Source organism: Corella eumyota, chromosome 3 (genome assembly GCF_963082875.1).
Source record: "Corella eumyota chromosome 3, kaCorEumy4.1, whole genome shotgun sequence".
NCBI classification, from domain to species: domain Eukaryota; kingdom Metazoa; phylum Chordata; class Ascidiacea; order Phlebobranchia; family Corellidae; genus Corella; species Corella eumyota.
In genome coordinates this window covers 294,553-318,132 of record NC_137492.1, presented here as the reverse complement: position 1 = coordinate 318,132, position 23,580 = coordinate 294,553, and the positions used below count along the sequence as shown (strand labels likewise).

At 29.8% G+C, this 23,580-nt stretch overlaps 2 protein-coding genes across 3 annotated transcripts; both read left to right on the top strand.

Annotated features, from left to right (window-relative positions):
• Positions 1-549: 549 nt before the first annotated feature.
• Positions 550-13,587, top strand: LOC145744943 (uncharacterized). The gene is made up of 37 exons (XM_082562917.1): positions 550-615; positions 725-2,065; positions 2,513-2,587; positions 2,701-2,828; positions 2,985-3,087; positions 3,214-3,334; positions 3,409-3,523; positions 3,639-3,775; positions 3,998-4,182; positions 4,557-4,673; positions 4,804-4,930; positions 5,052-5,247; positions 5,585-5,771; positions 6,170-6,365; positions 6,481-6,653; positions 6,804-6,978; positions 7,094-7,718; positions 7,862-8,042; positions 8,217-8,336; positions 8,502-8,599; positions 8,878-9,055; positions 9,362-9,472; positions 9,580-9,677; positions 9,780-10,015; positions 10,082-10,203; positions 10,281-10,394; positions 10,460-10,621; positions 10,897-11,007; positions 11,077-11,239; positions 11,343-11,429; positions 11,508-11,695; positions 11,792-11,876; positions 12,013-12,147; positions 12,342-12,500; positions 12,833-12,931; positions 13,012-13,139; positions 13,276-13,587. Exons 2-37 carry the CDS (start codon positions 726-728, stop codon positions 13,343-13,345), a joined length of 6,645 nt encoding a protein of 2,214 aa, XP_082419043.1. The 5' UTR covers positions 550-615; position 725; the 3' UTR covers positions 13,346-13,587.
• Positions 13,588-15,266: 1,679 nt separating this feature from the next.
• On the top strand, positions 15,267-23,220 carry LOC145745265 (uncharacterized). Of its 2 annotated transcripts, none has more exons than XM_082563281.1 (18): positions 15,267-15,486; positions 15,782-15,968; positions 16,223-16,375; positions 16,452-16,520; positions 17,126-17,253; positions 17,417-17,565; positions 18,090-18,306; positions 18,648-18,806; positions 19,063-19,201; positions 19,723-19,880; positions 20,255-20,335; positions 20,531-20,833; positions 20,906-21,102; positions 21,275-21,446; positions 21,542-21,700; positions 21,769-21,846; positions 22,086-22,243; positions 22,735-23,218. In XM_082563281.1, exons 1-18 carry the CDS (start codon positions 15,295-15,297, stop codon positions 22,859-22,861), a joined length of 2,826 nt encoding a protein of 941 aa, XP_082419407.1. In that variant the 5' UTR covers positions 15,267-15,294; the 3' UTR covers positions 22,862-23,218. The 2 variants fall into 2 exon arrangements, with proteins under 2 accessions (XP_082419407.1, XP_082419408.1); XM_082563282.1 differs by having other exon boundaries at positions 15,388-15,486; positions 15,759-15,968; positions 22,735-23,220.
• Positions 23,221-23,580: the final 360 nt, after the last annotated feature.

Genomic DNA, 23,580 nt, shown 5'->3' with positions numbered 1-23,580 from the left:
TTTTTTTATAAAATGTAAATTCAAAATTTATTAAATTAATAGTTTAGGTCATGTGGTAACAGATATTGAATAGGTAAATTAGAAACCAACGTTTTAAAACATATTTTTAAGTTTTGAGATTTGATTTAATAGTTAATATTAATTAGTTAATTGCTTAGTTTTAAAAGTTAATTAGTGTTAATTGTAATTTTCATTTAGCCAGATTTATGTTAATTAATTCAATTTAGTTAATCTTATAATCATATATTAATTGAATTTTAACAGTAAATGTTAGTATTAGTTATACAATTTTGAAATTATTTAAATATTTTCCTAATAATTTATTTGTTTAGTGATTGAGTTGTACTCAAGTAGAGTTAAGTGGCATATTCCCCGATACTTAAGTAGTAGTTTTAAGTATTTGTATGAGGTTAATTATAAATTATTCATAACCTAAAAAGGTGGTTTTATTTTATTTTAAATATTAATGAGCTAGTTTTTGCTTCAATCTGTCACTGTTTGGGTTTATGAAATAATATTTTTTTTATTTTTACGTTTATTTTTCTTTTTAGATAATAAAAAAAATGTAAATTTAACAACAAATTGAGCAAATATTTACGCGGATTATTCAAGCAGGTATGTTTATACTTCTAACTATATTGCAGAGTTTACATTAGAATAGTATAAATGATGTAGCCCCAATTTATAAAATATTTAAGTTTTTAAAATGCTTTTGTTGTTTTAGCATGGAAAATAATGATGACTCACTCTTGTCGGCATTACTCAGCACTAAACCACGACGACTCATTAAAAAACAGAGCAACATCGATAATTTTGAGTTGTCATATCGGAATGACTCAGCAAATTATCAAAGTTTTGCAAATGTTTCACTTCGGCAAACAAACTTGTTTTATTCACCGAGAATTTTCAACCAACAGAATCAGAAACAGCAACAATCTGTCAAAAGTCACGACAGTTACCAAAAATTAAAACAAAATGAAAATGGATTTTTTCAAAATTCAGAAATTTTTAATAATTTTGATTTTTCTGAAGACAACATTTCAAGAAATTGTAAAAACTCGAAAAATTGTAGTCCCCGAAAATCTTTGCCAATTTATTCCCAAACTAGAACCCAAACTACACAAGATTCCTCAAAAATAAATCAGAAAAAACTTTGCAAGAATCGAAGATTTCGAAATAATGAATTATTGTCACTTTGTGATAAAGAATTAAATCGAAGCATTGATGACAATAACGATGATGATGTCATAATGGTCTCGAAGAGTCAAAATTCATCCACTGACAGCCGAAACTTGAGGGAAAAAAATGACTTAAGTCCAGAGATTAAATTTAAGAAAAAAATTCTAAAATCTGCAAATTGTTCTTCCACACCTAAACCTCATAACAAGAAGTTAAACAAAAGTAATTCTAACGGGGTTTTCGTCCCAAAATTAATTTTTGATTTTGACGAAAGTGTTGCCAATAAGTCCCCAGTTCGATCCCCACTTAAGTCACCTTCGAAGCGAGTGAAATTTGACCTAAAAGATTCGATAAACAACAAACCGAAAAAAGATAATTTACAAAATTTGTCTCAACCTAATTCCGAGTCGCTAAAAAACCCAAATAAGGAGAGCACTGTAGCACACTCTAGTGGTGGGATTAAGTTATCGGATTTAAGCTTTGCTGATGAAGAGTTTCTACCACAAGATGGAGTTAGTGAAAACACAAGAGCGATCCATCGTTTGCAAAAGTCACTAAAAACAACAAACGTTATTGATGATGTCATAAAAGGGTGTGATGTTGTCATACAAGGGGATGATAATACCTTACAAAAAAATAATGATGTCACAAGTAACAGTGATGATGTCATAAAGCCACTTGAATCAAATGATTTTAAAGAACAGACTAATAATGATGTCATAATACCCACTAGTGAAGTCATACACAGTAGTCATATGCAAAATGATGTCATCATCGACGACAACACATCGCCACACGATGTCTCACTTCGATTGTTACGGCTCCATCGAGTGTTTGAAAGTTGTGAACGAAAAGAAAGAAGCATAAAAGTTGTGACCATGTTGAGGTAAAATTTGTGACTAAATTAGGAATTATAATAAAATTAAGATTTATTGATATTTTTAACTTGAAGGTAATGTCGATGTTGTTGGTGTTAAAGCTTTCAGGTAATTTGACCGGCAGCGTTGTGTAGTGGTAAGAACACTTGCTACACCACACATAGAGTCGTGGGTTCAATTCCCACTGCTTTCATGCTGTAGCGCCCTTAAGTAAGGTGATATAAACTGTATAAACTCCTGCTGAGCCAGAACTTAATCAGAACCGTAAAAATTGAACAATTATAATCTATAATATCCCAAACTGCCACAAGCAACTCGAGACTGGGTCGAAGTAACTGATGTTACTCTATGTTTAAGTTGCACATTCGACTTTCCAGAATCAAGGATAAAGATATTTATACAAAAAAAAAATAAATTTTGATCCGAATTGTTTTTAAAAGTTATTTTATTTTTAGATATTTTCGAAGATGGCGCAAAAATGTTCGAGTTATTCAAATTAAAAGAAAACAAGAAATTATCAAGTTGTACAAGTAAATCTACTTTAAAGTTAACTTTTTTTCACTAAATTAAATAACTAGAATTTAACTAAACATTTTGTAATTATTATTGTAGTTTTTATAAATATTTGATGTTATTTTTTTAGAGCTGAAATATTTCGGAAACACACTTTGCTGACTCATCATTTTATTGCTTGGAGGGGTTACTCAGCAAATAAAAACAGGGTTGCCAATTTATTTTACAAACAAAATATGTTGAAAAAGGGAATTGAAGGTAGGTTCAATATAGAAAATTAATTCATAATCTAATTAAAAATGGTATAAAAAGTATTTTGCTATATACCAATTTCTAATTAACATTGAAACACTTAGTTTTAAATTACTACTCAGTTAAATGCAAAAGCAATTTACAATTTTTTCTTGTTTTTAGCTTTCAAAATATTTTTAACAAAATGTCGGGATCGGGATTTGTGGTTGAAACAAAGAAAAGAAAATGAAATTATTTCTGCAAGTTTTAAACAATGGAAAAAAAGGTAAACTTAAGGAATTTTGAATAAAAAAATTGATTTGGTTGCACTGTGTAAATGAAATTTTATTATTTTATATAGTTTTTAAAAAATAAATTTATTTAAAAAATTAAACACAAAAAAAATTTTTAGATTTCAAATTCGAAACTGGAAACTTTGTTTATCCTCACTTAGGAGATGGAAATCGCATTATCACCACACGATGTTGCTCAAACTTCACAAGAGCAAGAAACAAAAATTTTTATTGTTTAAGGTTTTAGCTTTTTTTTCTGAATATATTTGTTGTAACAATTATTTACGACTTTAAATATTTTATTTAACTTTTAGGTTTATTGTAATTGGAAGTCAAGATTAAACGAAAATCTAATTAACCAAGCTGCCACTTTCTACCACACGAGGGCAGAAAAGAAAAAAGTTTTCCAAATTTGGAGAATTTTTGTCGGTAAAAATTTTTTTTAAAAATTTTTTAATAATTTTACATTTCACACTAGAAGTTACTCTTTATAACTGGTTGCTAATTAGTAAACCTTTAGTTAATTATTTTTATTTTTTTAAAGCTGACTGTGATGTTTATCGAACCCAAAATATTGTAGCAAACCAGAGGTTCCAGGTTCAAATCCTGACCAAGGTGTTTATGAGATGGAAAACTTTAAGTTTTAATTTACAAAAGTTTAAAAGTATGAGGAGATTAAAGGTGAATGACAATTATTCAATAGGGTTCTGTGTTTAATTCTTGCTGCTGGCATGTTTAAGCATTCTTGAGTAAGGCTAACCTCAAGTCTAAATTTTAAATACAAAAAATGATTTTAAAAATAAAAAAACTGATTAAATATTTGTTTTGCGAAGTATTTTAATGTGTATAGTTACTGCCTTATGTTTTTGTGCTTTTTAAATTAATTTATTTTGCTTTTTTTAGATTTTCCAAGAAAATATTTTAAGTTGGAAGCGCTCAACAAAACAACTTTTATTTCAACACAAGAAGCAACACGTCATCGCCAAACAATTTCTACATAAAAATCTTATAAAACATAGTTGGCAACGCTGGAAAATGATGCTACAAGTTGAAGGAAGGAATAAAAGTCAGAAAAAACAAAATTTAAGGTTTGTAAGCCGGTCTAAAGTTTTATTATATTTAATTGTAAAATAATTTAAGCTTAGTGTAGTGGTTAGAACACTTGATACACTACATGAGTTCGTGGGTTTAATCCCCAGTGCTTTCATGCTGTAGGGCCTTTAAGTAAGGCGCTTTAAACGGTATAAACACCTGCTGAGCCAGCACTTAATCAGCAGCTTAATTATCGGGCAATTATATTCCATATAATATCCCAAACTGCCACAGGCAACTTGAGACTGGGTCAGAGTAACCGATGTTACTCTATGTTTAAGTCGCACATTTGACTTTCCCACATCGAGGATAAAGATATATAAAAAAAATTTCATTGAATTTTAAGGTTTCATTTTAACCATTTGTGCAGTGTTGTCGAACAAAAACAAGAATATCATATTATTGCTGAACTATTTCACAAAAATAAAACAATTGGGAAACACTTGAGATCTTGGATTGAATTTTATCGCAAATTTGAAAAGAAAAAGTAAAATTTAAAAATTTTAAAAAAATGTTAACAATTTAAATATTACATTTAAAACTGTAATGGAAAATTTAAATATTCCTTTAGCAATATACTTATATCTATTTCTTTAACAAACTTCATATTTTTATAGATGTTCTGCTGCAAGACATTTACAAAATGTTGTTTTATTAAATTATTTTTCCACTTGGAAAAATTGGGCAAACCAGAAGAAAATAAAACAAATTAAAATTCAACAATTTGCTGCAGATTTAGAAAGTGTAAGAAAGTTATTTTTAATTATTTTTTAATATATTTTATTTGTAACACTTTATAAAAATATATTTAAAATTTAACTTTTGAAAATAATATTTTTAAACTTTTTTAAATTTAACTTTTCAGACAAAATTGAAGCAGTGTTTCCAACACTGGAAGTCCATCTACTTTGTTAGATTGCTGAATAAAATTAAACGGCAACACTGGAGTGAGACTTGTGTCAGGAAATCAAGTTTAAAGTGGAAAAATTTTGTCAGGAAAAGAAAAATAAATAAAAATCTCGGAAACTTTATCATAAAACATCAAAATTTAATCACTAATGGTAAAAAAAATTCTATTTTTTTATGTAAGTCTAAACTTAGACCTGCAAAATACATAAAAATTGCTGTTCGTGGTGCACAGGATGATATTAGTTGAGAGTTGCAACCATATTATGATAATTAAAATCCTGACCACATAATTAAAATAGACAAAATAAATAAAAACTGTTGTTTGTGGTGTGAGGGTAAATTATCATTGACATATGTTCGTTAAGAGTTGCAACCATATTACGACAACTAAAATACAAACTGTCTGGTAGGCTATCGACTAGTATAAAAAATAATTTAAATAACTTTGGTTAACTATAAAACTTCTTGATAATTAAAAATCTTTTTTAGATTGTTTTCGGACATGGAAGCAAGCTTACATTGACAACAGATTGAGGACAAATAAAGCAGACCAGTATTTTAATAAATTAACATTAAGGAAATTATTAAAAGTATTTGAGGAATGGAATAAGTTGACGCAGGAAAGTTTTTTCATTCGAAGTTTTGTGGAGAAAAGAAACCGGAAACAATGTTTAAGGTGAAGTTAATTTATTTTTAAATTAAAAATATTGTGAAGCCAAATAATAATAACCTTTTATAACCCTGGCCAAGCAACAAGCTTCAACTGAATGTTGTGTTATTGATTGGCAACATGACGGCCAGAACACTTGCTACACCACATAAGGTCGTTGGTTTGATTCCCAGTGCTCTCATGCTGTAGCGCCCTTGAGTAAGGCGCTATAAACGGTATAAACTCCTGCTAAGCAACACTTAATCAGCAGCATAATTATCGGGCAATTATAATCAATATCATCCTGAACCAGCTTCCCATAAATGGCTTTGACAAAAGTTACTTTTTCTGAGGAATTTTAACGTGATAGCTGCTGGAAATAACCAAAATAATTCCATTAATTTGAATTTTTTTATGTCTTTCAGAGTTTTTGATTCTTGGAGGTTGTTATCCAATAAAACAAATTCTCTTCAACAAAAAAGTGAGAGAATTGTGGGTCTTAAAAAGAAGAAGGTATTCTTAAGGTGGAAGAGAGAGTGGGAAAAAAGAAAAAGAATTAAAATTGTTCATGCAAAAAGATTAAGAGAATCTAAGAAAAAAGTTTTCTTGAATTGGGAAAAGGTAAATTATCGATTTATTTAAAGTGCAGATGTAATCTTTTTTAAGGTAATTAACGTAAATAATTTCAAGGATAATTATAAAAATGTTTTAATTAAATTTAAATTATTTATTTCAGGTTATTAAAATAAAGAAAAACTTAAAAACTTTTCAATTTACGAAATCAAAACAAAATCTTGAAATCTGTTTCAAATTGTGGAAGTTTAAAGCTCACCAGCGCCATCTGGAGAAAATTAAATTAAACGAAATGAAAATCAAAAATCAATTTCTTCTCAGAATTTGTTTTAAGAGGTCAGTGTTGGAATTACTTTTAACATCTTTAAACTATTTTAAATTAAAGTTTTTTAGGCTTTTAGGTTTTTTTTTATTTAAAATTTATTTTAATTATAACTTTTATTTTTATTTTAAAATCAAAAACAAAAATTTAATTTTTTTTTAAAGTTGGAAACATGAGGTCAAAGTTGAACGAAATCTTCGTGAAGATGCGACCTCTTGGTTCTCTAAAGGTCATGACCTTGACCTTAAGTTGATGAGCTTTAAAATGTGGAAAAGAAATCTCGTTAACTTGAGACTTGCACGAGAATTGAGGATAAAGCTTCAAAATAAACATCTTAAGGTAAAATTAATTTATAAGCTTGCTTATTAGAAGTAGTTTCTGCATGACTGATTATCTTTTATATTTAAATCGAGGATAAAGTAAATATTAGTTGAATCATAATCTTTAATTGTAGCTGTTGCTTTGCGCTTGGAATCATCTCACGAAAACTCACGCTCACGAACAATCACGAAACTTTCATGAGTCTTTAAGAAAGCAATTTCATGAAACTTATCATCATGATGATACAAAATCATGTGATCATGACATGATTTCTCATGAACAACTTAGTGATCACGACGACTTCATTCTACCTCATGAATCTCATGATGTGGTTTTTAATCACGATCACAATATAGTTTTTGGCTTTGATCATGTAGATCATGACATGAGATCCAATCACGATCACAGGATGCAAGTTTTCACGAGTGACTCAGGAGTCGATTTAATTCGTGATTCTTCATCTTCAACTTTATTCTCTGATGTCACAAAACCAACCAACCATGGCGATGATGTCACAAGTGAGTCATCAACAGATGAAGAATCAACTTTGCATTATGACATCACAGAAATTGATCACGCGACAAATGTTACAATAGAGGATAAATCTTTAACATTGAGCGACCTTCAACCATGTGATGTCACAATAGCTTTTGATGATGTCATAAATCACAATGATGATGTCATAATTCACAATGATGATGTCACGAATACTCCAAACAACCTGAGACCACATAATGTTTTGGATATTTTAGTAAAAGGTGCATGATGTTAATTAATTAATTAGAGCTTAATTAATTCATGGTAGTTGTAATTCTTTTGCATTTATTTCATTTATTTAAAGCTTGTGTAGAATATTTTAATTTAATTAATTTTAAATTTTTTGTTTTTTAAAAATTTTTAGAATCGACGCAAACTCGGTTGGAGAAATTGGTTTTGTTCGCGGTTCATCGACTCCAACAACCGATGCTGAGTCATGCTTTTTATGATTGGAAAATGCTGACTCATTCCACAAGGTGGGATGAATTCATGCAGAACCAATTTGAGGACAAACTGAAACAGAATAAATTGGAATATTATTTCAGGTATTATTTGTGTCATATTTAGTTTTGGAAATTATTAACCACTAGTTGATAGCCCGTCCCATGATTTTAATTGTTGCAATATGGTCGTAACTCTTAACTAATATTTGCCAGTGAAAATTTACCCCCACACCACAAACAGAAGTTTTATTTATTTTGTTTGTAATTCTTACTCAGATCATGGAAAACTTCCCTGAACCACCAACAACAAAGTTCAAACCACCACAAAGTCAACCTCATTAAACCTGTGTTGGTGGCTTGGAGGTTAAGGACCAGGGAGAAACGGGGTCGGAATTTGTGAGTTTATTTAAAGTTTTGGGGTTGATAAACTTTATTGTATTTATTTTTTTTCTTATTTTTTGAGTGGTTGTTTTATTTTTGGGGGTTAACCAACTTATCAGAGTAAGAAACAAGAAATCTTTAAAAGCCTTTTGTTTAAAATGGAAAATGTAATATTTTTAGAATGAAGAGAAAAGCTGAGAAAAAAGAGAAAAAGAGAATTTTGTTTCAACATTTTCAAGTTTGGAAAAAGGCAAAAGAGCAGAAAAAAAAACTTAATGGTAAATAATAATATTAACAGAATAATAATTAAAACTTTAATAACTTAGCCAATGGTACGGTATAAACTTCTCCTGAGCCAGCACTTAATCAGCAGCATAATTACCGGGCAATTATAATCTATAATATCACAAACTGGCAAAGTCAACTTGAGACTGGGTCGGAGTAACAAATGTTACTCTATGTTTGGGTCGCGCATTTAACCTTCCCACATCAAGGATAAAGATATATACAAAAAAAATTTAACAAAATTTAAATTGATATTATTTTTATTTTATAGAAATCTTACAATACTGGAAAAGCAGGGTTGCCAACAAAGAAATAATAATTCAGAATGGGATTAAAACTGAGCAGAAATATGAGAAAATTATTTTGAAACGCTGTTTTTATATTTGGAAAGTTAGAGGGAAACAAATTGAACTCAGTAGCAAACATCACAATGTTACTCTGCTCAAAAGGTTGGTTAAATATTAAAGTACTAGCTTGTATACATTCACTACACTACTTGGTACTTCCTATGTCACACAAAAATATGGTAACCTGGTTTTTTGTGTTAATCATTTTCCAGTATTTTTAAAAATTAAATTGTAAGTACCACAGACATTTTTTAAAGGTTCTAAAGCCTTTTTGTGATTAAGTGTCAACCATACTAACGTGCTATATACATCACTTACAAAATTGCAAACCTCTTTAATATAACACTTTGATGTTTTTAAAACTTGGGGTTTTATTTAGGTAAAATAATTAAATATTTTATGGTTTAGGATTACAACTTCATGGTCAAGTTACACTTGTTTAAAATCAGCAAAAAAAAATGAAATTTTAGAAATTGTGAAAACTTTTCAAAAAAGAAAAATTTTAAGAATATGGAAAAGGTGAATATAAAAAAAAATCAATTTTTAGTTTATTTGATGTTATTTTTTTGAAGTGGTTAACCTTATTTGTTAATGAAAAGTTGCTACCAAGTTTTTTTTCCTTTCAGGCAACTAAAAATTGTTGGAAAAGTCGAAACTTTGAGAAAATATTTGGCCACCAAAAAACTTAGAAATTTGATCAAAAGTTGGAACAATTATTCAAAAGGTAAATTAAACTAATTGTGGTTAATTTTATAAATTGTATTAAATTGAGTTTACTTAATTAATTAGCAGGTTCTGTTTTTATTTTAAAAGTTTTTAATTTTAGATCAAAATAGAAGAGAATCTGCTTTAAACCTTTTTTTGTCAAGTGCATCCAAGCGTGAAATGAAAGAAAAGTTTTTTGTTTGGTGGACGAAATATTCTCTTCGATGTTTGGCCGACCAATCACATGCAAGCTCGCTCAAGCATAACATTTTGTGCTATTGGAGAGAATATGTTCTTGAAAAGAAAAAAATAATTTGTAAATTTAAGAGAATAAAAAAGAAAAAAGAAATTAAGATGGTAAGATTTGTTAAATTTTAACAAAATAACAAAGAATTTTTATTGTTAAATTAAAAATTAATTTAGGTTAAAGTTTTGTTTACAAAATGGAGAGTCATGAAAAATGTTTCCGCGAAAAGATCAGAATTTAATTTAATTCAAACTAGAATTATTTGGAATCACTGGAAAGGTCAACTTCAAATTAAAAGGTTGAAAATTTTAAAGTTTTGTTTAAACGAAACCAAATAATAATTTAATAGAAATTTTCCAAAAAAATTATTTTTAGATCAATTTTATTTCACGAAAAAATTTTGGTTCGAAATTGCTTCAAGTCATGGTTGGATGCTCACAACAACATAAAAAGAAAAAGGGAAATCTCTCAAATTGTTTTACAAAAATGGTTCGTTAAAAACTTTAATGTTTAGACTTAATTATTAATTAGTTTAAAAATAAATTTTCTTTTAGGTTTTCATTGACATCAAAAAGTAAAAAGTTATCCACGAAAGCTGAAATGTTTATGACATCACAACAAAGCATCATGATGAACAAATACTTTACTGAATGGTTGAATGCACATCAGAGTTACAATATTGCTGGGAATCATAAACTTAACAAAATTCAGACAAGGTATTTACATTTATTTGACTTAAAGTCAAACATAGAGTAACATCAGTTACCCTGACCCAGTTTCAAGTTGCCTTTTGCAGTTTGGGATATTATAGATTATAATTGCCCAGTAATTAAGCTGCTGATTAAGTGCTGGCTCAGCAGGAGTTCATATCATTTATAGCGCCTTAAGGGTTCTATAGCATGAGAGCAGTGGGGATCATATATTCTCGTCAATTTATTTATTCAAGTATAAAAAGTTTTTTTTTATTTAAATAATTTATAATTTATTTTAGATGTTTTTTGAGCTGGAGAAATTATTGTAATCAGCAACAAAATAGGAAAATATTTTCCGCTGAAATTTATCAAAAACATCAACTCAACATTTTGTTGACTTCACTGACGAGGTAAAAATTAGTTTTTGCCAAATTACAAAATATTTATTTTAAAATAATTCAAAATCATTTGTCCACTAGATGGAAGGAAGAGTATTCAACCAAAACTGTCCACCAGAGCTCACTAGAGAGCATGAAATCGAGGATAAACAAACACAAAGTGGTCGAATGTTGGGAAAAATGGAATTATGAAAATAACAAAAAAAGATCGCAATTGTTTTATAAAAATTCCTTTAAAAACGAGGTTAGAATAAAAAACAAATTAAGTTTAGATTTTAGATTACTTTTAACTTAAACTTATAACATATATTCATCATTAATAACATTATTAATTTACTTTGTTTTAGCATTTTAATTTCTGGTTGATTGCATTTGAGAATGAGAAAAAGGCAAAACAAAACAACAAAGAAAGGCTCTCTCATATTTTAACTAAGGTGATTTTAATATTTGGGTTTTTATTTAATTTCTTATTAATAAAAACGTTTAATAAAAATTTAAAAAATTTTTTGTAGGTCATGGTTGAATGGAGAGGTCATGTGACCTTCAAACAGAAGCTGGAATCAATGAGGCAGAACCAAGAAGCGATAGGAAACAAACGAGTCATTCTTCGATGTTTTTTAGCGTGGAAGAAAGCCCAGCGTTACCAAATTATTTCAAAGAAGTATTTACGAAAACTTTTGATCAAAAATTACCTGAAAAAGTAAGAAATAAAAATTTAATTTTTATTTGATTTTTAAACTTAAGGCTCCTTACTAAAAACATTTTTTTAAAACAAAATTATTTCATTTTTGTTTAGATGGCAAAATTCAGTTCAAAATGGACTAAAATTAAAGGAAAATAAACTCAAGGTTAAAGAAATGACCTTCAAAAACCTAAAACAAGTAAACACTTTAAAAAACCTTCGTGAAAGTTATTACTAATTTGGACAAAATATTTCGCTAAGTTTTGCTTTATTTTAAATATTGACATTTTAAAAACTTTTTGGTAATGAATCCAGTAATATTTTTGAAATTGCAGAAAAGTTTAACAAAATGGAAAGAGCGCCATCTTGTGGTACAAAGTCTTCAGTTTCTCGCCGATGAAATTTCAATTAAATTTGAAAACGACAATTTAAAAGTTTATTGGCAGCGCTGGAGAAGTAAAATTGAAAAAGTACAAAATGTTGATTAACTTTTTTGTAGCTGTTCTAAACTAAAATAAACAAATTTTAAGATAAATTTCGAAATTCCAGCTTTACTTTTATTTAAATTTGTTTTTTTATTTATTCTTTTTAAATTTAAATTAACTTTTTGTTTAAATTTTAATTAGTTAAATTATCTCAATGTGAATACAACAATTAATTTTAGATTGAAAATGAGAAAGTCAAAACCAAATACTTGCAACTTAAAACCATCATCAAATGGAGATCTTTCGTCCGAATTAAGTTTTATGAAAACCTGGTTTGTGAATTTAGAAATATTTCGGTACAACGAAGATGCTTCAATAAATGGTTGAAAATAAAAAGGGTAATTAATTTAACTTCAGTAATTATTATTTTTTTTTTGTATATATCTTTAATATTGATATGGGAAAGTCGAATGCATGACTCAAACATAGAGTAACATTAGTTACTCCGACCCAGTCTCGAGTTGCCTTTAGCAGTTTGGGATATTATAGATTATAATTGCTCGATAATTAAGCTGCTTATTAAGTATTGACTCAGCAGAAGATTGTAGCACCTTACTTGAGGGCGCTACAGCATGAGAGCAGTGGGGATTGAATTAATTAGGCCCTGATTTCGTTTTTAAATTGATCTTCTTATACCAAGGTTTAAAATTTGATTTTTTTTGTTTTACAGTCTAGAATGTTTATGAACAAACACAATAATGATGTCATAATGAGGTGTTATTCTTTATGGAAATTAAGAACTTCCCAGAATATTTTCTCTAAATTATATGTAGGTAGTAGTCAGTGTTTTTGGAAAAATATTTTTTTTCAGCTTTTAAACATTTTGGTTTTTAAACTATGACATCACAGAGTGACCGGGTTAAAGTCATTGAAGCGTGGAGAATATGGAGAAAAAGTTATGCGAGGATAAAGTGTGAAAAAGAACTTTATCGCTTGAGTGAACTTGAGTTATTGGGAATTACTTTTCTTAAATGGAGGTAAAAAATTATTTTTCGAAACCAAATTTTTAATTTTTACTTTTCTAAATCAAATTTTAAAACTGATTTTACCAAAACTTTAGATTAATTAAATAAAGGATGTTTTAATTAATTAACATTTGTTACTTTTTTGCAGAAATGTCGTCAAAAAAAAGAAAAAATTGATTCCTCCTAAAAGTAAAATTCCAAGATTAATTCGTTCCTAAAATATTGCACTTTATTATAGTTTTTATGTTTTTTCTTCAAAAAGTGTTCTTTTTTATTCAAGTATTTTTATTTAAAAAGTTGTATTTATTCTAAAACATTAATATTTTAACTTTATTTCATAAAATAAAAGTAAATTTATAATTTTTAGATTTTTTTTTGATATATCTTTATCCTCGATGTGGGAAAGTCGAATGCGCGACTTAAACATAAAGTAAAATCAGTTACTCCGACCCAGTCTCAAGTTGCCTTTAGCAGTTTAGAATATTATTAATTATAATTGCTCGGTAATTATGCTGCTGATTAAGTGCTGGCTCAGCAGGAGTTCATATCGTTTATAGCGCCTTACTCAAGGGCGCTACAGCATGAGAGCAGTGGGGATTGAACCCATGGCCTCATGTGTGGTGTAGCAAGTGTTCTTACCACCACACCACGCTGCCGGTACCATTAATTAAAAAGAATAATTTGTAAAAAACTTAAAAAATAAAAACCTAAATTTTTCATCATTTTAAGTTTAAATAAAATGTATTTATTAATTTATTAAAATAAAAGAAACTAATTAAACTAATAACTTTTAAAAAAATAACTTTGCGGATGAATATTATTTACGGTTGAATGGCGATTGTGACGTGATTGTGCGCGCGCAAGAATATCGTGCCAACAAAGAGTTAACGCGACCATGGGTGCGCCATTGTATGAACGTTCCGCTTTGTTTACTAAAACTTGAGATAACGTAGTAAAAACTTTGCGAAATAAACTCAGTTTTTAATTAATATTTAAATTAATTAATTTTAATTAGAGGTTGAGTTAATATTTTGTAAGTCAGGGTTAATTCTTGTTTGTTTATTTTACTAATTTTTTAATTGATAACTAGTTTACTAATTATATGTCAGACAGAATGTTATAACTACAGTCTGACAGAGATTTGCTGTCTGACATTTCTTTATGTTTGTTTGTGTCAGAATGCTTACATAGTGTCAGACTGACTGATTGTCAGATTGTTAAACAAAGTTTATTATTTTTTTGCAGAATTACATTTTAAATATTGAGGATAAATAAAATAATGTTAACATTTTTTCGATTAATATTATGTTTGATTGGAATTGGGGTTTCATATTATTCGTATTACGTGAAATATTTAAAACTACAAGACGACGATTATGAAGCTTTATGTGATATCAGTGAAACCATCAGTTGTTCCGCGGTGTTTACTTCAGAATATGGAACGGGATTCGGAATATTGAAAGATCTCGTCGGGGAAGATCATGTCTTAAATCAATCCAACAGTGTGTATGGAATTATATTTTATTCTTTACAACTTTTAGGAGTTATTTTAAAGCATAAGAAAGTACAGAGTTTTTTGTTTTATACTTGTTTACTTACTAACCTTGCTAGTTTATATTTGGCATACATTCTAGCTTTTATTCTCCATGATTTTTGTTTTGTTTGTGTTACAACTTATGTTGTTAACTTTTTACTGCTATTGGTCAATTATAAAGAGTTTAAAATGTTAAACAAAAAAGTTAAACAAAATTAAAACAACATTATAATTAAGTAAAATGATTTTAAAAAGGGTAACCATTAAATAAATCTTAATTTTATTTTATCATTTATATTATATTTGTATTTAATGCAATTTCCAAATAACCAAATATTTTATGAATATGTTTTAAAATTTTGTTTTTTACCAATTGCCTATTTGTTTATTTTTGTCATTTCTGTAAATCCCAAAAAAGGTGATTCATATAGTTGTGTAACTGTGTAGCAATTGTTTAAATTACTGTAATATATTTGTTGCAATATTGTTAAATTATGTGATAATTATATTCTGTTAAATCGTATTATGTTTAATTCCATGTAGCATTTATCAAGCCATTTTAATTAAACCCATTGTTGTTAATTTTTCTTCAAAACAGATTTTATTAAAAAAATGTTAATAGTTTAACTTAAAATGGATAATTCTAATCCCTACTGGCTGTCTTCGAATCGTGTGATTGGTGGAATTCAAAACTCAACCCACCAATTAAAAGGCAAGGAAAGTGAGATGTCAATAAGTCAACCAACGATGGTGAATTTTGCGAATATTTTTGCTGGTGCAACGGCTGCTGTAGCGAGCAGTGTAACTGTCAACTCAGACATTTTGGTGAGTCTTTAAGATTTCAGTTTATTGTTAATGTTAATATAACAATTAAAATCCTCTATTAATTAGACTGTACTAGTCGATAGCGTGCCCTTCCATCAGGATTTTAATTGTCATAATATAGTCACAACTCTCAACTAATAATTGTTTGTAATAATTTACCTGGGCACCACAAATTGCAATTTTATTTATTCAGAGGCCAATATATTAAGCTTTATTATATATCCTAAGCTACATTAGATGATTTTTACTAAATTTTTTATGTTTTCATGAAGTTAACTCCAACATTAAACTCTAGGGTACAGTTGACAAAACCTTTATGGTCGGCCACAATAACAACAACGTCCCCGGTTCGATTCCTCCTGCCAGCCAGTTATCCAAGAGATCTGGGATGTTCCCTGTAAGTGGGAGCCTGCCAGGGTTGGCCACCATTAATAATATTGGAATCAATTCTATTTCATCGGTGGCGATGAATAACAACATGGGTGAGTGGTTTAATGTTTAAATATTGGTTGCAAATTGAAAATCAGAGTATTCATAACATTAAGTAAAAGGTTTGAATTGCTACATTAAATGGTGTTGATTTTTGTTAAATTAATTAGGTATTTTTTAATTGTTATGTGCAAAGTAAAAAACCTAAAACCTTTTGTCATCAATATTGAAGCTCCTTACAAAGATGGGACTTAAAATTAGTCTTTCTCATTAATTAACTAATTAATTAATTTTTAATTGTTTTTAGCCAATATTCAGCATGTTACAACCGTCCCCACTACATTCACCTCCACCCCCCCTAAAGATTACATCCAGCAGGCGGCAGCAGAGAGTGGAATGATTGAGACAAATCTATCAACTTTGTCGATGAGTAACTCAGCTTTTGTGATCCAACAACAAGGTAGAAACTTCTTTAAATTTTATTTTAATTGGTTTTAGAATATTTTTTTTATTAACTAAAAGTGTTTACTTTAAAGTTTCGACTCCGTCAGCTCCACTACAACAACCAAACAACCTCCAAACCAACTCTTCTCCTTTTAAATGTGGTAAGTATATTTATATACTTTTTCTTTTTTTTATTAATTTATCATTGACGCGAGAAGGTCAACTTTTTGACCAAAACAGGGTTAGATTTATTATCCTGACCCAGTCTCTTGTTGACTTAAGCAGTTTGGAATATTATAGAGATTATAATTGCCTGATAATTAAGCTGGTGATTAAGTGCTGGCTCAGCAGGAGTTTATACTGTTTATAGCGCCATACTTAAGGGTGCTACATCATGAGAGCAGTGGGAATCAAACCCAGGATTTCATGCAGTGAAACTAAGTGTTCAAATCATTACATCACAATGTCGGTCTGTATGTGAAATATAATTTAATGTTTATTTCTATATGGTAACAACTATTACAGCCTGTTGTAAGTTAATTTAAAAACACGAATCAAACAATCCACGTGCATCTCATATTTCCTGATATTCTTAATTATTGAAATATTATTTCCTATCTTTATTGAGTGCATATGTTTTCCTTATTCTTAAATTTAGTAATATTAAAGTCTGTTTATACCATTAATACTAACTTAATATTATAATACCTTTATATTTAATTCTAAATTTTCTTTGTTTAACTTATTTTCATCTTATTTTTTTCAGCTGAATGTAACAAAACTTTTAAACAAGTTGAACAGCTTCAATATCACACGTTCGTCACTCACTCTCAACTTAAACCCCATAAATGTAATTTGTGCCCCCAGTCCTTCACTGAACTCCACCATTTACAGGTTAGAATAAAACCTAAAATAAATTTTAATGGTTTTCTATCAAGTAACATAATTTAAAATAATTTAAGTAGCATAATTTAATTAATATAAAAAAATTAATTATCATTCAATTAACGCTTAGCAAACTTATATGTACCAGACTTTTATTTTTTTTTTTAAACAGGACCACATACGAGCCATGCACCCCCCCACAAACCCCCCCAACCAAATATTCACATGTACAGAGTGCCAGGAAAGTTTCAGCAGTGGTCCCCAACTTAACTATCATATCAACATGGTTCATACAAACCAGGGAAGAACAAACCCTCATATGTGAGTTTACCTTTGAATTTAACCAAAGCATTTGTTATTACTGAATCTGATTCTATCTAAATCTGCCTTAGGAGCCTAAACATAGAGTGACAACCGTTACCCTGACCCAGTCTCGAGTTGCCTGTGACAGTTTAGGATATTATAGATTATAATTGCCTGATAATTATGCTGCTGATTAAGTGCTGGCTCAGCAGGAGTTTATATCATTTATAGAACCTTACTTAAGGGCCCTACAACATGTAGTCAAGTCAAATGTTCTGACTATTACGCCATGTGCTGGTATGTTGATAACATGTCAAAAGTGTAGGGTCCTCCGTTCGATCCCCACTGCTTTTAAGTCTTTAACTTAATTTAGTCATTTGCTTACATCATTTCTATGTAGCAAAATAAAATCTAAAAAGTAGATTGATAATCCAATAATATCATTATATTTGTAACTAAGAATTTATGCTTTTTTTGTTGTCAAAACTTGGTAAAAAAAAACAAAATCTTGATTTAAAGTGTTACTTGTTAATATATTCCAGTTGTGAGATTTGTGGAAAGGGATTCCTTAAACCAGGTTTGCTGACCTCTCATGTTAAGAATGTTCACCAAAGCAACTCACTTGAAAACATTCCGTTACTGTCAGCCGACCAACTCCTCAAACCCACCAATACCAACCCTCGTATGTTTATGTGTGTTGAGTGCAACAAAACATTTAAGTCAAGTTTGCATCTCAAGCAACATCTTCATGCAGTTCATGTAAGCAATGTTTTCTTTATATTTATTTTTCCTTAATTTGAGAAGGCTTAAAAACATTAGTTACCCCGACCCAGTTTCGAGTTGACTTTGCCAGTTTGGGATATTATAGATTATAATTGCCAGTAATTATGCTGCTGATTAAGTGTTGGCTCAGCAGAAGTTTATATCGTTTATATTGCCTTACACAATGGTGCTACAGCATCAGAGCAGTAAGGATCAAATTTAATTTCCTTAAAATTTTAACCAATTGTTATAGAATCAACTCCTGTATTAGCCTATCAGCAACTAGGCATTAATTAAAATTAAAAAAATTAATTAATTTATTCTATAAATCTTTGTAGAACAAACCCCACAAATGTGAGGAATGTGGGAAGGGATTTGGTCGCCGTAGCGACCTTAATCGCCACACGAGGGGAGTACACATGAGAGAGCGCCCGCATTCTTGTCATAAATGTGGTTGGACGTTTGCTGAGGCGGGAAACCTTAAACATCATATTCAGGTGACTTTATTTATTGTGAAAATGTTTTAACTGAGCATAACTCAAAAATCCTAATCTTGTGGATCTTAGTTTACCAGTTTATATTTTCATCTTAATTGGAGATTGTACTTAATATGTTTTTAACCTTAGGTTCTTAGGTTTGATTCTGTTTATCAGTATTTTTAAATAAGACTAATGTGATATAGTACCTTGATATATTTTACACTTTACAGATAAATATTTAGATTCCCTTTTTCTTATTGTTTTCTTATTTCAGGCTGTCCACTCGAAGGAGAAGAACTACCGATGTCAGATTTGCTCCAGAAGTTTCTCGATTCCCTCCTACCTTAAAACTCACATGTTGAGAGTTCATTCCATGTCTGAAAGCAAGCAAGTCACCACAAACAACAATAATCGTGAGTACTTGTGAATTTAAAACATGTTTGTGAAATAAGATTATAGTAAAAATTAAATAAGTTTGAATTAATTGTTTTTATTTCAATGTTGTCCTATGTTATTATTATAAAATAGAGCGTAGTGGAAAGTATATATATATTTATGTTCAATTTAAGCCTCCGAAAATGGGCTTGAATATTGCAGTTTGTGCGTGGGTAAGTTAAGTTAAGGCAAATATTAGTTTAAAATTGCAACCATATTACAACACTTAAACTGCTGTCTAAAGAGCTATTAATTAGTATAACGTCATACTATATTGTTCCATGTTATTATTATATAATAGCGCTTGGTGTACAAAATATATATATCCAGTTATTGGCCTACAAAAGTAAAAACAACTGCTGTTTGTGGTGTGCAGGTAAATTATCACGTGCAAATATTAGTTGAGAGTTGTGACCAATTAATGACAAATAAAAATGTTGATTGTAGGGTGGGGGTATTGACTACTATGTAATTCCTCAACAAATATTTTGTTTTTTAGTTGTAGACACGATGTTGACAGCAATGTCGGACAACATTCAACAACAACAAACCTTCACACAAATTCAACAACAACAACAAATTGTTCCTGTCGCTCAATCTCAAGTTAATCGATGTTTTGAATGTGGTCAGATGTTCCCCAACCCAGCTATGCTGCAGGTTTGTTTAATATTTAAAGTTAATATTCTTAATGTTGTTTTAATGATGGCAGTGATCAGAAAACTTGGCTACACTACATTGAGTCCTGGGTTCGATTTCCACTGCTGTCATGCTGTAGCCCCCTTGAGTGAAGCGGTATAAACTTCTGCTGAGCTAACACTTATGCAGCAGCTTAATTATTGGACAATTATAATCTATAATATCCCAAGCTGCCGCAGGCAACTCGAGACTAGGTCGGAGTAACTGATGTTACTCTATATTTAGGTTGTGAAGTCAACCTTTCCACATCAAGGATAAATAAATATTAAAAATTTTTTTTTTTAAATTTTAGCTTTTTTGCTTAATTCTAATACCTGTAACCCTTTCCTCCCCAGAACCACGTCATGTCCACTCATCCCCAGCCTTTTTGGTGCACTGTGTGTGGTGAAGGGTTCAGCCAAGCGTACCAACTGCAAGTAAGTTGTTGTTCTATGGTGTATAAACGCTGTCCTTACAACTTGTTCCTTTTTTATCCTAACTAAACGTCTGTGCTAGTTTAATGGCTTCTTAATTGTTTAATAACAGTAACCATTTAGTAGATATATAAATGTATGCCTGCAGTAGGAAATAAATCTGGGACGTTGAGATAAAGCTAAAATTTTAATGTTCAGACCCACTTGCAAGCTCGTCACAGCGATCCAAACAACAACAATATAATCATCCCCCAACAACAAAGTAATAACAACCAACAAGTTCATGACAATGGGGTTAATGGGGGTCAAATAACTGGGGTCACTGGGGGGCAGATTACCGGTGTACCAGGGGGTCAAATTGCAGGGGTTAATGGAGGTCAAATTGCTGGGGTCAATGGAGGTCAAATAACAGGGGTCAATGGAGGTCAAATGGAAAAGTGTGAAGGTTGTGGAGGTTTTATTACAAAGAACACGAAACATCACATGTGCCCGGGGTTGAAGGTAAATTAATTGGATTTTAATAAAAAATTCAACTTTGAAAATTTATTCAATTTGTTTTTAATTTATTTTTAGTTCCAGCAAGCAGCCTTGACAGCAGTAGCAGCTCTTGCAATGGCTGGTGAAAGGCCTCATATGTGTAGCAAGTGTGGGAAGGGGTTTAAAACTGCAACTCATCTTAAACAACATGTCCGGTGTGTTCATACCAAAGATCGACCGCATAAATGCCAATCTTGCTCTAAAACTTTTGCAAGAATGAGTGATTTAAACAGGTAGGGTTAAAATCTAGATTTTTGCTGTCAATTAAATAAGTTAGACTTAAGAAAAAGGAGTTTAAGTTAGGACAAATTAAAAGGTTAAAATTTATATTTAAATTAGAGCCTTCTGTTTTTATTCAAATAGTTTTTCGATTAATTTTTATTTAATAAAACTTTTACTTTACAGACATGTAAAAGGAGTTCATGAGAAGAGCAAAACAGTCTCGAAACAATTTAAAATGATGAGTTTAAAGTGCACTGAGTGTGGATCAACTTTCAACGAAACTTCGCATCTTAAACGACATATTTTAACCGTTCATCTTCATCAACAACCCTGCTTTAAATGTGCTGATTGTCAGGTTTGTTATTGGTTGGGTTATTACCAAAATTTCAGGTTGTCTTTTCTTTAATTTTTGATTTGTTTTTTAAAGTGTTTCCAATTAATTATTTACAGGAGGGTTTCCCTGATGAAATCAGTTTTAAATCTCACATTTGTCATGAACGAGAACGACCTCATGTCTGCCATGTTTGTTCAAAACGTTTCTCTGAGGCTAGTCAACTGCGACGCCACATGAGGTCAGCACACACTGTCCGAGCAGGGTCACGACCTCAGGTTAGTAGATCATTGAACTTTAACACGAAGTTCACGGACTTTTAAGTCAAATTGGGTTTATTTTGTAGCACAAATGTTTTGAATGTCGGAGGACGTTTACGAGACCGGTCGACCTTGATCGTCATATTCACGCTGTTCACCTTAAAGTAAGTAAAGTTAAAATAGATTCACTTTTAATTCTTGGTACATTTGACACTAAATTTTTTTAAAATAGCAACTATTTAAAAAAAGTTTATTTATCTTTTAAAACTTTGCTAATTTTTGACAAATTGCATTTTTTAAAATGGTTTTTAAACATGTTATTCTTGCCCTAAGATGAGAATGTCTTTAATATTTTATTCTACATATAAAAAAGGGGGTTATTTAAACGACACTTTATTTTTAGGAGAAGCCGCACAAATGTTCGATTTGTTGCAAAAGTTTTGGATTATTTGGAAATTTGAACAAACATGTTCGAGCTGTCCACATGTTGGAGAAACCTCATCAGTGCGTGGAATGTGGGAAGTGTTTTGCTCATATCGGGGTTCTTAAACGACATTTAAGGTAAATATATTTATTTGTCGTTTTAATGAAGAAGTTTTTACATGATTTTTTTGAATCAGTTTAAGTAAAGCCTTAAATGTATTAAATGGTTAAACTATTGAAAACTTAAAAAAAACAATTTTGTTCCCTTTTTTAAGGGTGTTTTACATAATTTTGTGGCACCAATTTAGTATAGCTCAATTTTTGAATATTTACTTCTATGTAGTTAACTAGAAACTAACAACCCAATAAAAAATATATTTTTGCCCTCTTTTGTAATTTTTTTAGATAATTTGTAAAACAGTTTAAGTATGGCTTAACATATTAAATAATAACTACTTAAAACTTAAAAATTAAACTTTTTGACTTTTTCGTAAGGTTTTTTACATAATTTTGTATTTTTTATAAGTTTTTAACATGCTTTTGTAAAACAGTTTGATAACAGCTTTATTTTTATTGTTTTGTCATTATTTTAAAGATTTTAAATCCCTGTTTTTTCTTTTTTTCTTCAGAGATATCCACTTTTATGACAAGCGGCCACTTAAACAGAAAACCAACCAACCGCGACCAAACATGATGCAATCCATGGACTCCATGATCCAGCAACCTCTGCAAGTTGATAACAATCAAAATCAGTAAAATTTAATCATTTTTGTTTAATCATTAAACTAATTTTTTAATTAGAAATAACAATTTGTTTTTATTAGATGAAAAAATTAAATTTTATTATGTTTTCAAAATCAATTTAAATTTGTTTAGTTTGTTTTTTTAGGGTGATTTATATTATTAAAATTGTCACTGTTTTGATTTGGAAACCCTTTATTTTAAATTTGGAAACACTGGTGATATTTTGTGATGAATTTTTGTGTCTTATTGTTACTGTGAAATGTTTAGGTTCTATTGTTTGTGAGCACCAATAAGTGCTATTATTTATTTCTTCACTGCCCTCTTTTTGTGAAATTAAATTTATGATGATCAAATCTTTTATTTTCTTTTTAATTAACTACCGGCAGCGTGGTGTAGTGGTAAGAACACTCGCTACAGCACACACGAGGTCATGGGTTCAATTCCTACTGATCTCATGCTGTAGCGCCCTTGAGTAAAGCTCTATAAACAGTATGAACTTCTGCTGAGCCAGCACGTAATCAGCAGCATAATTACTGGGCAATTATAATCTATAATATCCCAAACTGCTACAGGTAACTCGAGACTGGGTCGGAGTAACTAATGTTGCTCTATTTTTAAGTCGCGCATTCGACTTTCCCACATCGAGGATAAAGATATATCCAAAAAAAAATGTTTTTGAAAACGAATTACCAAAATTTAATATTATACTCCATTTTAAATTTAACTTTAAG